General features: G+C 32.8%; 1 protein-coding gene and 1 long non-coding RNA gene across 2 annotated transcripts; both read left to right on the top strand.

The window, feature by feature from the left end:
- Positions 1-1,888: 1,888 nt before the first annotated feature.
- On the top strand, positions 1,889-4,795 carry LOC149221718 (uncharacterized). Its single transcript, XR_016249381.1, has 2 exons — positions 1,889-2,122; positions 4,526-4,795. It is a non-coding gene; the product is annotated as an uncharacterized LOC149221718 (long non-coding RNA).
- Positions 4,796-10,634: 5,839 nt separating this feature from the next.
- On the top strand, positions 10,635-11,197 carry LOC149221717 (uncharacterized). Its single transcript, XM_089387456.1, has 2 exons — positions 10,635-10,768; positions 10,901-11,197. Exons 1-2 carry the CDS (start codon positions 10,691-10,693, stop codon positions 11,195-11,197), a joined length of 375 nt encoding a protein of 124 aa, XP_089243582.1. The 5' UTR covers positions 10,635-10,690.
- Positions 11,198-19,011: the final 7,814 nt, after the last annotated feature.

The following is a 19,011-nucleotide window of genomic DNA, read 5'->3' as shown; positions in this document are numbered from 1 at the left end:
TTTGGCTTATAATATTAATAATCTCTTTAGTTTATTAATCTCTGGGGTTTACAATATTGATACTAAAAGTATATCATATTAGTATGTTGAATTTATAATATCAATAATCTCTTAGGTTTATTGATCCTTAAGGTTTATAATATTAATTTTTTGGATTTATTGATCATCTATTGAACTTAATTCTAAGTTTAAAAAATATTCATATATTTTGAAAACTAGAAATTTACTAAAATCTTCTTAAAATATATATGTTACAATGGTATGGAGTTCAATCATTACACTTCAAACCCTATATAAATATTATATAAACCTTATATTAAAAGGATTATGTATTAACCTTATATATTAAAAACCTTATATTTAAAAACATATAGTATAAATCCTTCTATTAAAATCAATATTATAATAAGAATATTATTAACCCTAATATTTATTACAATTACAATGTAATAAATAACCATAAAAATTAGTTCAGTGTGATAATGTTGAGTTTTATTTTTAAATTATATATATAGATATAGATATAGATATAGATATAATATAATATAATATATTATCAATATACTCCAATTATATATATAAAGGGTATTTACAATTATATTAATAACTAAATGCTATTATATCTTATTTATACAATAGTTTGAAATATAATTATTAATATATTAATATAATATTATATGATAATATAATACTATATTAATATATAATATAATATTAATATAAAACTTATTTTATATATATATATATATATATATATATATATTATATAGTTATTAATAATAAGAAATAAGATTAAAAATATAGTTAATATAAATTGACATGTATATATCACCAGCATAAAAAAAAATATGATTATAAATTTAATTTATATAAATATATCATATAAATTTATAACTGTATACCAAAAACAATAATAAAAATAAGTGTGCTAGTCATACATATACATTAAAACTTTATCTATAATCCAAACTGCAATGCTCATCTCCATTTGTTTCCGGAATATTCAACGACTCCAATTATTTTAATTGAACACTGAGTGGACCTTAAATAAAATTTATTTAATTAAAATTACCATTTAAAAACTATTATTATTTAAAAAATTTAATATTATAAATGTAAAATTGTAAAATTTTAAAAATATTAAATATATTAATTAAAATTTCCATATAAAACTATCTTATCTTAATTTTAAAATATACATGACAAGGACATGAAATATGAAGGATACACCGCTGACACCAATATCTTTCATCGATATGAATATAAATATCAAATATCCAGAAACAAATTGATCCGACCGCAACCTATAAACAAATTAAATCTTTTGAACAGTAATTGTCTTTTGACATTTATGGTATGACTTTCATTGTAGGTTGGGAAATATATATATATATATATATGGGGCTGCCTTTCTTATATGTTTTTTTACTGGTTGGACTTGATGGCTGCTCCACATAAACCAGATATACTTGTTTTTCATATACATAATAAAACCAACATTTTTTTCATACTAAAAAATTATAAATTCATATTCTTGAAAATTAAATATAAGGAAGGGTACAAAGGAGCCATAATGGGATGAACGCTCCTCTTTCTGTATACTGTGTAAAACACTGCTCAATGTCAAATGATAAACAATGTGTATGTGTATATATATATGTGAAAGAGGCAATCTAGGTCTTATAAAATATAATAATAGAATAAAGTCTCATGGAGGTGTCGTGGATGTTTCGGTGGAACAGTAAATGCCTTCACCTGTCATCAATGCAGGCAAGGGCTAACCAGCCATATATTGTGTCATTAATGCCCTTGCCAACTATGTATGTGGTGCAAACTTGGGATGGCATACATAAACACTCCGACGGGCGACCTCGCGTTTCCGGTGACATACCCGGGACCCACCAACGAGGGCCCGCCCGCCCCGTCCCTCCGTTCCCGCTATCCACGTCAGCGCACGGGATCCATTTTCAAATGAAACTCTTCCCTCGCGCCCATTTCATTAAAATTGATTTTCGAACGCCGATGGCTCTGCAACCTGCTCTGCGCATCCGTTGCTAACAACCGCTGCATCCTGCTTCGCATGTCCTCTGCTACGTGCTCTACGACTGCTCTGCGATCACAGGTATTTATCTGACTACATTTGACAAGTCTGCTATTTGTCTGCTGCGAAATCTGGCACATGAACTCTCTCAGAGAAAAGGAACATTGGGTTCATCTTCTTTCTTAGGGTTACTGTGAGATAAACTTGCTAGGGTTCCCCTCTTGATTCCAGCAGCATTAGGCAGTTGGATCACTGGGTCCTGTTTGCTGCTGATAAATTCACAAATAAGGGTTATGAGAATATATCCAACTCACATTTAAGATGGAACGTTCTGCAAAAAATCTTGAATTCTCACCTAGACGACGAGCATCTGAACTCTTCATTACTCGCAATCTCTTCACAGACTTCACAAACATGCTGAAAAAAATAAAAGCATTTTTCCATTCAGAAATCTGCCTGTAACGATGATAAAACAAGAGAAGGGGATGATAACATATGATGCTTACTCCCAAGGCACATCTCCAACAAGCATGCGATCTCCTTCATTGTCCTCGTACACAAAAACATAGTCCCTTCCATTCAAGAGACTCGCATAAACTTATGTGAATGATCAGTAGCCCCTTGTGCAGATTCTGGAACCGGCATACCAGATAAGAATGTTACCCTTGAAACTGCCATAAGGGATTTCTCAGGCAAATTGGAAGGATCTATTTGTGAGGAAAACAGGGAGGCAAAGATTTTCCAAAGCTTCACTTCCCATACCTGCCATTGTAAATTTAGAATTCAGTTCTTTGACAGTAATAGCTCAGTTCTTTGACAATACTACTATTAGCCCTTAATGATACTTGCATCCGCAATGGAGGAGGAAAAAGATATTGGTTATTGAATTAACCATAAACAACAAATCATGACAGATAAAAAGAGATCATCTAAACTATAGATGATTTAAAATGGTTAGTTTAGTTGAGGATACTGGACTTTCCAACAGAGAATAAGCTTTACAAATATTTATATAGGACAAGGCTGTGTAAGCATTCTTGAATTATGAGACTAGTAACAGAAAAAGGAAAAATGGTTACTTCAAGTTAAACTGATATATGGATAACCACAATTACATACACAATATTAGCAAGTGGATGTGCAACACCAGCTTGTAGACACATGAAGCTACTCCCCCAGGGACTTGTATAAATGATTATTTTTGGCCTCGACTGCTTTATGATTTTTTTGGCCTGGACTGTTAGGAGTGAACATTCACCCTTGATTGTTTGTCCGAATCTACTAGAACTTAACATTTAGGCCCGCAAGTCACCAAACTAGTGCTCTGAGCATTGATCCCTGAGATTGTTTACTCTTATTTCATAAGATCACACTATTTACAATTGCTCAGATCCCTGAGATTGTTTACTCTGATTTCATAACATCTACAGTACACTTTTTCCTTTTGGATAATGCTTGTATTTTGATTATTTATTTTTGGTTATAAATTTTGAGCTGACAAAGAGTATATATATATAATTGGCTCGTTTTGTTTTGTATTACACAAAATTGATTCTAATTGTTGCTACTATAACTTAGGCACGTACATATGCTTTTTCAGCAGACAAGATTTAAATCTCAAACCTCCTTATATATAACACTTATTTTTATAACCATAATTAATTGAGTTACCCCTAAAACTATCAATTCCTTCACGATCCAAATTTTCACAATAGTTTGGAAACTCTGAACTGGACTATCATCTAGTCACTTTTGATTTAACTTATAGCGATTTTGGTTATGAGCACTTTTTGGATCACTATCTTTGAAATGATTTGAAAGACAGTTTGAAGGAGAGATGAAGTTGAACAGTAAAAGTGCATCAATATCCTTATAAATTTCTATATACAAACTGTATGCTCTTTTCTATTTCACTGCAATAAATTAGAGGTTTCCATTAACTCTGAACTGGACTTTCATCTAGTCACTTTTGATTTAACTTATAGGTTTCCATTAACTCTGAACTGGACTTTCATCTAGTCACTTTTGATTTAACTTATAGCGATTTTGGTTATGAGCACTTTTTGGATCACTATCCTTGAAATGATTTGAAAGAAAGTTTGAAGGAGAGATGAAGCTGAACAGTAAAAGTGCATCAATATGCTTATAAATTTCTATATACAAACTGTATGCTCTTTTCTATTACACTGCAATAAATTAGAGGTTTCCATTAACATTTTTTAATAATAATAAGTTCTGGCTACTTAATGCGGATCATTCACAAGGCTGTGTAAGCATTCTTGAATTATGAGACTAGTAACAGAAAAAGGAAAAATGGTTACTTCAAGTTAAATTGATATATGGATAACCACAATTACATACACAATATGGTTATAAATTTTGAGCTGACAAAGAGTATATATATATAATTGGCTCGTTTTGTTATATAAGGCCATGGCGGGTATGCGATTGCATAACAACGTGTTTTTTTCTTTTTTGTTACAGCTGAAGCTCCTCCTGGTGCTTTGTTATTGCGTGAGGAGATCAAGGATCAACAGACCTTGGCTCAATCTACAGTTGCAACAGTTGCTCAATCTACAGGACTAGTATCTTTGTCTCAATCTACTGGGTTACATGTTCCTCTATCTATGAGTTCACAGTCAGCCAACAATATAAATTTTCAAACGCCTTTGCAAGGAGTCAAACAGAGTGAGTTGAAATCAGCTTCATCAATTGCTAAATCCAGTGAAGTCAATCTGGCAGGTGCAAAATTTACCTCAGATGTATCCCAGTCAAAATTGCTTGAGATTGTCTCCAGAAGTAACTGACTTATGCAATGGGCATCTGCCAAACCAGCTGAACATGTGCAACCTGTTTCAAGTGTCCAGACGACAACTTCTGGCAGCACTGGTTTTGATAGAAGGTTGGATGGTAATTCCAATTGTGTGGCCAGGGAACCATATGGTGATACAAAACTATCAGGCATTTCTAGTAGTGTTCCTCAATTTATTCAACAGCAGGCACCCATGGACATGCCTCTGTATATGCATTCACAGCTGAGCTGGATGCATCCTCAGAATCTGTTATCTCATGCCACTTCTCAGGGAGGTGTAAACTCGATGTTAGAATTGCCGAATTCAACCACACAGAGTCCTTTTAATTGCAGGCAGATACCAATGGGAGCTGATACATCCCAATCTCAAAAACAACTATGGAAGTCTTTACCTTCAAAACAGCCTTCTCAACAGACATCTGAATTTTCAAATTCGATTCCACCAGATTTGAATGTAGAAAAACAGTCTCCAAGGTCTCCAGTTAGGCAGTCTTCTGGAATGCTGGTTGATTCACAGCCTGATTTGGCCCTCCAGCTTTGATTTATTGAGCATTTAAAAGGTTGACAGGGAACATAATTATGTGTGAATCTCTTGGGACAGTTTTGAATAACTTGAACTTCTTAGTGGTTGGTGAAATTTGTTGGCTAGTTAGGGCATTGAAACTGGTTTCCTTCTATTTGTATGTTTAACTATGCTTGTGGTTCCTTCGCAGGCAAACCAACTTGGTCTTTGTAATATCAAAAGCTCTGCATTTTTGCGACCATTGAAACAGTTCTATTAATATTATTAAGGGAAAAATTCATGAACTCTTTTAATTATTTCAAATTCTGAGTTTTTCTTGTTTTCATTAATTATACACATTTCCCACTTGGTCCTGAACTTTGGCTGTTGATGACCTGTGATTCTCCAAGCAAGTTTCTAGGAGTACTGCACTGTTTCTAGTCTATTCTGTCAGCATTGTCGTCAAATCTATATCAAACCTCTTTTTCCATCCATATTTTCAGGCCTTAAAAGAAGTTTGGATTGATAGCACACCATAATTCAGGTGGAGATTGAGAGGCACAGAAATGTCTAAAATATAGCATTTGAAGCTGTCAAGGCAGACAATATATTACAAAACCTAATAAACTCTGGAATTGTTGATAAGGAAGTAATTTTGTAATTATTGAGGAAGATAATGCTTCCTTGACAGTACCCTCATGCTATGAAACTCTCGGTAGGCACAACCATCAGCAATATAAACTACAATCCAACACTGTAAAATGATTGGCATCATTAATCTCTTGGTTGACTAGAAAGTCTATGCATCTCTGCATATGATGTTGCAGGAAACAACTTAACGATACCAGTGTCATATTGGTGTGATAAGAACTAGTGTATTATGGCAACTCTGACATTCTATTGGAAGCCTGAATCACTGTAACAGAATTTTTGCAAGGTTCCAGAATGACCAAAGAAATTGTGCTTCCCATTGCTATATGAAATGAGGACAGTGGGATCTTTGAAACATTCAGAGGCATACAAAGTGAACGGGCTTCCCATTGTTGTGCATCAATGGACATGATTATCACAGCTCGTTTAACCATTTATGTCAGATTGGTTCTTCCAGAGACCCTGAAAACCCTTGGGACATGGTCGAATATAAAATTGTCATAGGTCCAAACAGAACCATGATTAAAGTTCTGAATTTCAGTTGAACTGGCACACAGTAAATGGCTGATTCACGTTGATGAAAAACTCACCTGTTCTTGAATCATTTCAATTTTCACTATATGTGACATTTGGTTATTCCCTGGGTACTAATATTTCTCGTTGTATGGAGGGAATAGAAATCCCATCTAATTAAAATAACTGAATGGAACGCAAAAGGAAGAAGCATCAGTCAGTTTCTCAAAACAAATTGTTGGAAGCACATTGGAGGAGATTTCAAGAGGGTGTGCTCCATTAAAGAAAACTGTTGAATGGAACATCAGTTTGAGATGACGGTATACACATTAAATCAGAGATCAGTTTCAATGGTAGACATGAACAGCACCAATCTGTTGTCAATTTTCGGTAACACTGGTTTTCCTCTCAATTGAGTGGCCAGTTTCTGCAAATTAATAATCACTTAATTTACAAATTTAATTGAAATGATGATTTTTCAAAAGTGAGTACAATTTCTAGGTGAGGCCTAAGATCAAATCTAGGGATTGCCATTATAATGCCAAGGGTATATTCAATAGCCAAATATACCAGGAATTTTTGATTTAGCAAGATTTGAGACTCCACGACAGTGGGGGAGCCTACTCTTTGAGCCTTATCACAAGGAGCTAAAGATGCCCCTGTGTGATTTGAAACCGGGTGGAGAGGATAACATCCCATTGTGCCAACCACTGAAAAGAGGATTTGAAATTTTGAAACTGGATAAAGGGGATAATATATCCCATTGTGTCAACCACTAGATCGTCCCATCAAGAAAAAACAAGCTCGTCCCATGAAGAGAAAAAAAATCCAAATTTTTAAGCATGTTTTGAAGACATAAATTTTTAAGCATGTTTTGAAGACATAAAAGGTTCATGGTAACTGATTTGGTTTGGCAGGATATGATAAAAGAGGCATGCAATTGAAGAGATTAAAAACTCAACAGCAGGCATTAAGTTTTATTTTGTGAAACAATACTTTATCTTTTAGTTAACGAGAGAGCAAAAGAATAAGAAAGGTCATTTGGGTTGTTATCCTGCCCCTGAAGATAAGTGAGAGATCAGAATGTGAGGGCAGGTGACTGAGACTCCTGGTTAAGATATTCTAGCCAAAAGCAAAAGGAAAAATTCTCGAGAGAATTCACACTAACAGTAATGTAAGTTATTATCACCAATCAGAATCATAATGTTCATATTGTTGCAGGATAAACTTAATTGGAATTAATTTTGAATAAAAACCACCAAAAGCACAGACAACCCAGATAATGTATAATTGCCCCTTTACTATACTTGTATGGTAAAATTGTGCAGTGCATATATTACTACAACAGGGGCAGTAAACTGTCCCTTCCCGAGTGGTAGAGGTCCACTTATCATCAAAGATATGAAATGTAAATGTTTCTCCAAGTACTGATCTGTTATAGATGCCAGGATCACCACCAGCAATGCTCTGATTATATTGCTGTGTATGCTCGGATTAGTTTTCAAAATTTACTTTGGAAAGTGGCATTGATTATTGTTCTTTTGTTGAGCCTGAGATTAAATAACCAAGGGCATGGTTTTTGATTTTTTACTGCTAAGAATTGTTATATGTAACCCTTCATTTTCATATTATGGATTACTTTATCTTGTTTTATGTAGATTTATTTTGTTGATATCAGTCTACTTTGCAATTAAAATACAGCTATTAGCCTATTGCTCGGCAAATGACTTTACATGTTAGCCAGTTCAGACTTTCATTTCATGGGTGTATCTCTGTTTCTGATTTTGCTTAGTGTTTGCATTCTAATCTGGCATATACAACTTTGTACAAATCAAGTTTGCATTCTTAATCATCATGTTATTATGAGTACTGGATACATAGAGTTCAAGAAATATCTCCCTCTGCAATATTAATGTCTCTGTTATTTATTTGTTCATGCTTATTATAGCAATTTGCTTTTGTATTCATGGTGATAGGAATGCGTATACTTCAACTAAATTACCGATTGTGATATGTGTAGAAGATCGTTTATATAGAGATAATTACATATATTAGCTAAAGTTGTTCAATGCACATAACATATGCCTTTATTGTCGTTATTGGATTTACACATGTTCCACTACAACAGGCCGTGTACATTTGTATGTTTTTAAACAAAAGTTTGCTTTAGCTTGAAATACAGAAGAAAAATAGTTTTGTTCGTATCACTTACCTATCAAAGCATGTAACTAAACAAGATTAATACCAACAGAATTAAGGAGAAAACTTCTAGCTACTTGGGCAATGCCATCCAGCACATCAATAATATTATTGCAAGAGCTTCTGATTAATGATGCAAAAGAAGTGAGGAAGCTAAAAATTAAAGCCCAGCTAAAGCAGCTCAGCCTCAAAAAGAACCCAAACCCCATTATGTCATTCTTTGTCATTCTCAGCCTTTGGTGGCATGAATGGATAATATTATTACTTTCAGTGTTGTGGCCTATTAGTTAGAACCATTACTAACAATTGTACACATTACAATTATGCATTTCTACAATGTCTGCAAATCAACCAATCCCTTCACAGAGTTCCTATCCTTTGTTCAGCTAGTTAGTTATTTAATAATGATTAAACTATAAAGTTTGTAATAATTTCTCCTGCTCATAGGATTGCACTCATCATGAACAATCCTGATTAAATGTCATTTACTACTGTTTGATTTATCATTTATACTTGAAATTAACATCGACTATCACATGCTGGAACCAACAGCTTCAACCAGGGCAGCCACAACAAGAATTAGGAGTCATGGATTTTCTACTAAGTTTGCAAAATCATATTGACTAGTCTTTAAATGATACAAATTGAATTATAACATAATCATCAAAATGGTTGAATAGTGTATTACGTTACACTAGTTTTTTTATGTTGCACGATAAAAGGTTCATTACTCTCAATCAGAGAACATATCTATGAATATGTCAATTGGGGCCTAGCATGGAAATCTACTTAGGAGCTTGGATTATATGGGGACGATGCCCTGGAATGAGAGAAATATATTGCATCCCTGTGATGTTCATGTAAGGATTAAAGGTTAGCCAGACGAGATTATTTGGTCAAAGAGACCAGTTGGTTAGCATTATATTCCCAATATTGGGTCTCGATTTTTATTTTTTTTTGGGTGAAAGTAGGGTTTTTGGGGCTTTAAATGGTACTTCAAGGTGATATGGAAAATGAAATGTTCATTACAATTAAGGGTTTTCCACTGGCTAGAACTTGGACAATAATGTTTTCACCTGGAACAAGGTTGAACAAGAGAGTGTGCATCATTTGCTTATATTCTGTCCTTTTCTCACTATTCAAGTTTTATATTCTGTCCTTTTCTCGCTATTCAAGTTTTGGAAAGAGATAGAGGGGCTTGCAAGATATGTTTGTAGGAGTCCTCTTGCAGAAGACTGATTGTAGGAGTCCTCTTGCAGAAGACTGATTAAATCATTGGTGTGAAAATCATACTGTGAAGTGGTTTGAAGCTTTACTTACTATCATTGCCTGGGGAGTTTAATTAGCTTATTTGAGAATAAATTAACCCTAATAATCCAATCTACATAGCAAGGACTGAACAATCTTAGTTTTTTCAAACAGTTGAAAGATAACAAACCCCCCAGATATTTTACCCAAGATAGATTGTTGTGCAACTAATTGATAAATCAATGGCTTAGGAATTTTTTTTGATGATGCTGCTCAGGGACAACCTCAATTCAGTGGAGCTGGTGGAATAATTTTCTTTAAGAGGTGCTTATTTTTTCAGTCTAAAGCCGGTCTAGAGAAAGAACTAACCATTAACAAATTTCAGAGTTCAATTAACAAATTTTCAAAGCTCGTGACCTTAAAGTTGACTCTCTTTCTTGCTGATGGAAAAATGTGTAAACAACATCCAAATTTATGTGATTCATAAATGGTAATAAACTAGATGAAGAGTGCATGCACTATGGAAAGACAAATGTTAAGATCGATTTTGAGGAAGTCTAGTTCATCACAAAACAATTTTACCATCTTTTTTCAACATGTGTAACAGGAAAAGGATTGAGATGACAGATGGTCTTTCCAAAACTGTTAAAGATCCATTTTCCATAGCTTTCAGCTAAAGAGGAGAACACGCAATGCTTCGTTGAATTAATTCCAAATTTCTGCTATGTGTAGATTGGGTTTACATATTCTGATTTTAATGTTTTTCCTCAGCGGTGCGGCGAGGATCTCTGCAAGACTTCAGGTAGGCAGGTTTTTGTGACCATTTTATAACTTATAATTACAGAATGTTGAGAGAATGCGAGGGTTTTAGCAGTCTTTAAAACAGATTTAAAACAAAATGAAGGGCATTAAAACCACGATTTGACGACTGCAGAGACGGTGCAGGAATTTACCAGGAGGTAACAGAGCTCAGTCCGGCGGGCACTGGGTTGCAGAGTTTCAATGCGCGCAGCGCTTCAGTCCTGCGGGCACTGGGTTGCAGAGCAAACGGGTTCTGGTTGCAGAGTTAAATTGGCGCGCGAAAGTATTTCTCAGAATTATGTTATTGAACGAGACGGGGTGGGTCCCGCGTGGGTCATCGGAAACGCGAGGTGGCCGCCGGAGTCCGATGCCTATGGATATGTATGCCATCCCAAGTTTGCACCACATACATAGCTGGCAAGGGCATTAATGACACAATATATGGCTGGTTAGCCCTTGCCTTTTAATGCATCGCACAATATCTATGTGACGATGGGTTCGAGTAATTTTAATGAATTACACCAATTGCACTTAGAATATTTTGAATTCTATCATCAAGTTCATTCAGAAATATTTTAAAAGTTGTTAGTTTTTGGTTCGAAATTGATGAAATTTTTTTCCAAGATTGTGGATTTTTATTATATTATTTAAAAAATTCTAGATTGTGGATTTTTATCGTATTATTTAAAATGTGATTGGAATGATTCAATAAAAAAATTTAATTAAAAATCTCAAAAAGTGTAAACTATATAAATGATCTAAATTATATGAATTTTAAAATTTAGATTTATTATTTTAAAAAATATTATTAATTTAAAAATATATAAAAAATCACCATCAATTTGAAATTCACGATCATTAAAATAATGGAAAAAATATTATAAATTTTGAATAAAAATCTAAAAAGTTGTGACCAAATTATTAGAATCAATTTGGAATTCATGACCATTAAAAATAATAGAAAAATATGATTGTAAATAACATATTATACAATTTATTATAATAAAGGATGGTATATTTTCAATAATAAATTTCCATTAAGATTTAAATAACAATAATGAGAATGTAAATATGTAATAGAAGTTGCATAAAAGGAACAGACTTTGATATAATAATAATAGTAATAGGTTATGTAATTAATCCGACAGATATCTCAGTTATCTTGAAAATTTTAGATTAAGTAAAAAAAAATGTTATTAATTTTATTTATAAAATATATAGTTATTATATTAAAATTACAATATTATGATTAAAAATAAAAAATAAACTGATCACTGAATTGGTTTATCGGAATTTTATAAATTATATGAGGAAAAATAGAAAAGATCTTGAACTACCCGCGGTTTACTCAGTTGTACGAGTGTACAAATAACATTGATTGTGAAGAATATCCAATTTGGAATGAAAGAAGACTGCCCGGTGCATTTATTTCATCTAAATTCTAATCCTCAACTACTATAGGTGTCTATGCATTATCTATAGGTGTCTATGCATTATCGACAAGGTTAAGACGTCGACTACCCCATTTATGAGTGGATCAGTACTTTACTTGTGGGGTGGTGAAGTTTGTGTTCCGCGAGATTCTCCGTAATGCAGATACATAACAGTTGAAAATGGAGATCTATAAAATTAATATAAGCTGTCAAGGAATGTCACAACACAATGTTTTGGAAAATTAATCGGTACACGTATTTTCAGAGTATAAAGAATGTTTAAACTGGTAAAGGTTTGTAGTGATGTTTGAATTTGAAAAATTGGAAAGGGCAGATTCCCGGTGATGTGGATTACTGCATGAGTGGATATGCATATACAGCGCTTCGTTTATCAATCTCACAATCATATAATTTGGGTAGTTCAGTGAAGTAGTCTAATTAGATTATTGGGGATTTTGTACTCACAATCATGTCATTATATCATTCGGGTAGTTCAGTGAAGTAGTCGATTAAATCTATTTATATTATTAGGGATTTTGTAAATAAATATTATAGTTGTCAAATTTTAATATTTTAGGTTTTATAAAAAAATTGATATGTTGAATCTATTTTTACCATAAAAATATGATTCAATACTTTATGATAAAATTTCTTGAAAATTTTTATAGATTCAAATCACTTTTAATTTTTCCACTTATTTATTTAGTCACTAAACATCACACGAGAAGAATAAGAGTGAGGAGAATAAGAGTGGTATAAAAGGAGAATAAGAATTGTATAAAAACTATGTGTGCATTTTCTCTTTGTCCAAAAAGGGGAAAACGTTTACTTTGTTAGAGTTATGTGTAAATTTGCCTTTGTTCCCGAACGAATGCTAAGAAGGGGAAATGTGTTTCCTGTATTAAGAGGACATGTAACCCGTAACCATTTTTTCACAACTAGTCTTTAACATGTACAGTTAACCTTCTATCCTATGTCATTTCAAACACTAAAATATGCACAAAACAGTGACACATTTAGAATTTATTTTAATACATGTAACCCGTAACCATTTTTTCACAACTAGCTTTTAACATGTACAGTTAACCTTCTATCCTATGTCATTTCAAACTCTAAAATATGCACAAAACAGTGACACATTTAGAATTTATTTGAACTCCATAATGGTAACTGTCTCGACGTCATTGCCTAAATCTCTGTCGGTATATCAGTTGTTGTTATTTTCATATTTGCAATTATTTAAATTGTTGCTTTCTAAATGACTCACTTATTTAGTTGGATTAAAGAGCACTTTACTGGAAAGATGGACCGAGCTATCCAATATAAGTTGACCGTGTGGATTGCGAATATCTAGGACTTCGATCATTTTAATGGTTTCCTGAAGGTGGGTTCGGTGGCATGCCAGGAAATATGAATTTGAAGGATGGTGAACGATGACTAGTCACATCCCTAAGACTCATCTGATTGTGGATGATGATCGGATCTGCCTGCAGCTACTGGAGATTTACTTCGTCAATGCAAGTATAACGTTACATCATCTAGCAAGCAATCTCACCCTTGGTTATATTACTCTTACTCTTATTATTTTTATTTCTAGAAAAATGAGTGATAAAAAATGTGTAAATATCGATTGAAGAGGTCATGTTGTGCATAACTCTGGTATATTACATAGAAAATGGAATAACCTTGGTTATATTACTTCTACTATTATTACATTATTTAGAAAATGGAAGAAAAAATATGAGAAGGAGACACAAAATTCTGCACCACGCAACACTTGTATTCATTAGGACATCAAACTCTTACATATATACTAATAGAATTACATTATTGGTGAACAAATTCCTAGAATATAGAAACTCACAACTTGGCAAACAAATCAAACAACATAAGGATGGCTATATTTAGGAGAATCTTCTAGATTTCTCTATTATTCTAACACTCCCTTAATGGAGAAATGTGTTCTCTACCACACTCAAGTGATTCCTACATACTTCAAATTTTGTCTCTCCAAGAGAGTTTGTAAACATGTTAACCACATTTTTAATGGTATTACAATAGACTAAATCAATTTGTTTGGACTACATCTTTTTCCTAACAAAATAATAATGTGTCTCAATATGTTTTGATCTTGCATGGCACAAAGGATTGTTAGCTTGTTTGATGGCACTTTCATTGTCACACGTGATAATACTATATCTTCAACAACTTCCCTCAACTAAACTGCTCCACAGGTAGCACCTCACAAAGCTTTGTATTCAACTTGAGTGGATGAAAAAGAAATAATTAGTTGTTTCTTACTACTCCATGACACAATCCATTTTTTGTTTTGTCCCAATTTGAATTAGAGTATCTGTCAACTCAACATCAAAATCATCAGTATATTTAATACTAAAGTTAACTATTCCTTTCAAATAATGGAAAAATAGCTTTGCTACTTTCCAATAGCTTTCAAAAGGTTTGACCATGAACTAACTTAGGATGCTAATTAAAAATGCTATGTCTAGTATGGTTGTAGTGACATAGTTTAGACATCCCACTAATTGGCGATATAATATACCATCCACCTATCTTGTCCCATCATTACAGTGGAGTTTGGAATTTTGTTTGACTTGTACTGATCCTAACATACATTGGTCACTTTTGAATTTTTTGAGAAATTCCCTGCTATACTTACTCTATGTAACCAGTGTTTCCCACCTTCTTTTCATATCTGAAGACCTAAAAAATAATGCAATTCACTAAGGTCTTTCATTTCAAATACCTATGACAATTTTCCATTAAATTCATCCATTAAGATAAAAGCATGGCTTGTTATAATAAGATCAAAATTCAGAGAAATAATAATAACATGTCAGTTTTCATCTCACTTTCTATAAATATTAGGGTCACTCTTGCTTTTCATAAACCCTTTCTAAATAAAGAAAGAATCAATCTTCACATACCATGATCTTAGTTCCTATTGCAACCCATATAATTATTTCTCTAACTTTCAAATAAAGTTCTCTTGACCCTTTTTAACAAACCCCTGAGGATAAACAATACACAGTTCTTCTTTTAGTTCCCCATTAAAGAAGAAAGACTTAACATATAGCTTATGTAGTTTCCATTTATGTTTTCTAGCTAATGCAATCATTAATATAATTATATTTAACTTAGATTTACGTGCAAAATATTCTTGATATTCAACTCCCTCTTTTTGTGAGTAACAACTTGTAGCCAACCTAGCCTTATATTTATCTATACTTCCATCAGCTTTAAAATTTAGGTTTGAACAACCATTTGGATCCTATGGGTACCTTATTTTCAAGGTTATTTTTTAATTGGAAATTATCATTCTTTGTTATATACTAATAGTCTTCTTCATTGAATCTCTGACCTCTTTATACTCATAAGATTCTTTGAAATTGAAAGGTTCTATAACATTCATAACTTTAGTCATCAATGACTAATCTTTAAATCTTATTAGTGGTTGAGTTTGACAAGGTGATCTCCCATCTCTTCTAGTGCTTCATGGTTAATCATCTCTTCCTCTTGGTGTGGTGTGGTTGTTAGATGTCTCCATGTCACTAAATTCTTCCTCCTATTTTTGTTCATGCTTGTAATTTTCTTCTTATTTAACATCATTATACTCATAATGCATCATACTTTTCCTTGTCTTGGCATTTATACACAAGTTCTTGAAATAATACATCACTTCTTTCAATGATTTTATGTGTGCAAGGATTAGACAACTTATATGGTTTATGATCATAAAAATATCTTATGAAAATACACATGATAGCTTTTGCATCAAGTTTTCTCCTATCTTCTTTCAAAAATAAGAGAATTATTTCTATCAAAGATTAGTAAATAAGTTATTGCTAGTTTATGACCATAAAAGCCTTCAAAATTAGTCTTAAGGTCTAAACTTTTAGTTGGACTTCTATTTTTCAAGTAAACAATAGTGTTAACAACTTTGCCCCAAAAAGAATTGGTAAGATTTTTACCTTTAAATATGCTCTTAGCACATTTTAGTAGGGTTTTGTTCTTCCTTTTAGATACTCCATTCCAGTATGGAGTATATGGTATTGTGTATTGTTGTAAGATTCCATGGGATTGGCAATACTTGATGAAATAATTTGGAATATCTTCTCCCCCTTGATTTTATTAGTGGATCTCAATGTATTTTCCTGTTTTAGTTTCAACCACATGTTTGAACTCATTAAAATATTAAATTACATGTCTCTCTTTCTCATGAATTACATGCATGATTGTAAAATCATTAATAAAGATCAAGAAACATTATTCTCGACTAATGATCTAGTCTGCATAGGACCACATACATTTGTATGCACAAGTTATAGAACATCAATTTTCCTTTTACCTATATGAGTACTGAAATATTCACAATGAATATTCCCTAATGCACAACCTTCACATGCAAAATAATCATTCTTAAGCATGTAAGTCCTTCCACCATTCCTCATTTTTGAAGTAGTAATAGATCATGATAACTAAAGTGGCCATATCTTTTGATGCCAAATATATTATGTTGTCATGGTTATGGATGCCAATGATTCATTTCTTTTGGGTGTCACATTAATCTTATACAAACCTCTAATTCAAAATCATGTTGCAGGGACCTTAAAGTGATAATGCATTCTTTTCACCACAAAATTTGAACCTACAAATTCTACTTTCAACCCCTCATTTGTTATAGTCTAAAATGAGACTAGATTCTTCTTAATATTAGGCACACAAGTCACATTGTGAGTTAGTTTAACACGACTATTAGGTAATTTCATTGATGTATCACGGTACCCTTTCATTTCATGTGCACTACCATCTACAAGATATATATTCCTACCATTATTAGTTTCATGAAATTTCTCAAACTCTGTGTTTATTACACAACATATGGATGGAGGCTCCACAATAAATAAATAAATAAACCCAAGTGTTTTGATTATCTATTTTAGAAAACATTGCAACATTTGTGACAATTAGTCTATCAAAAAATTACTAGTGTTCCTCTCATTTATATTTTTTGGACTCATGGTATTTCCTTTTCTATGCAATCTATAGAATAGTGTCAAAAGTTGCCACACTAATGACATTTAATACCAACCTTTTAAAATTTCATAAATGGTTGTGGATTTGCAAATGGTGTCTTACCAAATGATGTCTTTCCATGTGGTGACTTTCCTCCTCTGTTACCTTCCCAACACTTCTTCTTGAAATTCCATTTCCCTTTTTCCATCAGTGCCCATTCATAACCATGATGTTTATGGTTCCTTCATTTTTCTCCTTGTTGCATGAGAATACCTACCAACTCATCAAAAGTAAGAGACTTCTCCATCAATGCAAGGCTTATGATGAACATTTGATACTCATCTAACATTCCATTTATGGTTATAGTGACTAGGTCAGTGCTAGATATTGCTTTACCTATATCCCTAAGTTTATCTTTAAAGTCCTTAATTCTTGAAATAAAATTATTGATGCTTTCATTCTCTAGCTGTTTAATAGAAATAAGCTTACTCTTTATGTACATGAGTTTATTTTTATTATTTGATTGACAAAAATCATTGAGTATTGTAGAGGTCTCATTTGGTGTCTTGTGGTCTCCCATATGCACCATAACATTATGTTTTACATACATTCCCAACAACACTTTAATTTCTCCCAATCTTAAATTGATATTGGCTTCACTTCATCACCACTCACTGTAAACCAAACATTGTATGCTTCCATCAATGTTTGCATTTCAAACTTCTAATTCACATAATTGGTTCCATCCAACATCACTTCTTCATTCATCTATGATTTTAATAAAAGATTAACCATATCAAAAAAGAAATTTCTCCAACTTTCAAATCAATCAATAGCTTTTTAATCCCTCACGCAATGTTTGGTTATTTAAAAGAATGCATAAACAACTTAAGAAAAGTTCGAATTTTGTCAAACCAAGTTTACACAATTTCGTAGCAACTCTTTACTTAGTCCAACACCTTCCTCGATATTTCATCATGATCACTCTTCAATATGTGTACTCTAGCTATCCACTCAACAAATAACTACAAAAATAATGCACCCTCCAAATCAATCACCAATAAATCACTAATGTCAAATATCAATGTCTTCATTTACACTTTTCGGCCGCTACAGACACCACATGTTCCGTAATTTGGTTTGAGTTTTTCAGCACTCGTTCTCTTCTCTTTTCACTAATGCTTATGTTTTCAATTCTTACGTGGTGGTAGATTTACTATCCTTGTTGCAATCATGGCCATGGGCTACATCCTTTCTAGCAAGCTTCTTTTCTAACTCCCGCAGAATCGTAACATGCATCTTGCGAAAACCCTTTTCACAAGCAATATGGAACATGAACATCAACTTCCGTGATTGGCAGAGCTAATAAACAAATGTTTCATTTAACATTTAATATCCTTGAACAATCTGGTCCTCGGCCGTTCAGATCCCACAATTTAACGGAGACTAAAAAAGAAAAATTATAGTGGAATCTATTCACCAATCTACGTGGAAGAGTCTAATGCGATCTCACCATTAATCACACGTTGATATCATAATGTGATCTAACCATTAATCGCAGATTGATATCATGATGGTTGGAGGCACCACAATGTTGAATGCCTACCAAATGTCACATTACGAAATGTCACATCCCTTCAATATCACTTAGAAAGTAACCATGAATTACCCATTCCATTTTTTTAACCCATTCCATTTTTATATATATATATATATATATATATATATATGTATGTAACATAGGGAATATTTCCACAACATCACGATGACCTTTAAT

This window comes from Pinus tabuliformis, chromosome Q (genome assembly GCF_031772625.1).
Source record: "Pinus tabuliformis cultivar Carrire ecotype Pingquan chromosome Q, CPIR1, whole genome shotgun sequence".
NCBI classification, from domain to species: Eukaryota; Viridiplantae; Streptophyta; class Pinopsida; order Pinales; family Pinaceae; genus Pinus; species Pinus tabuliformis.
Note: the sequence above shows the minus strand (reverse complement) of the source record. Positions and strands in the feature narration are given on the sequence as shown.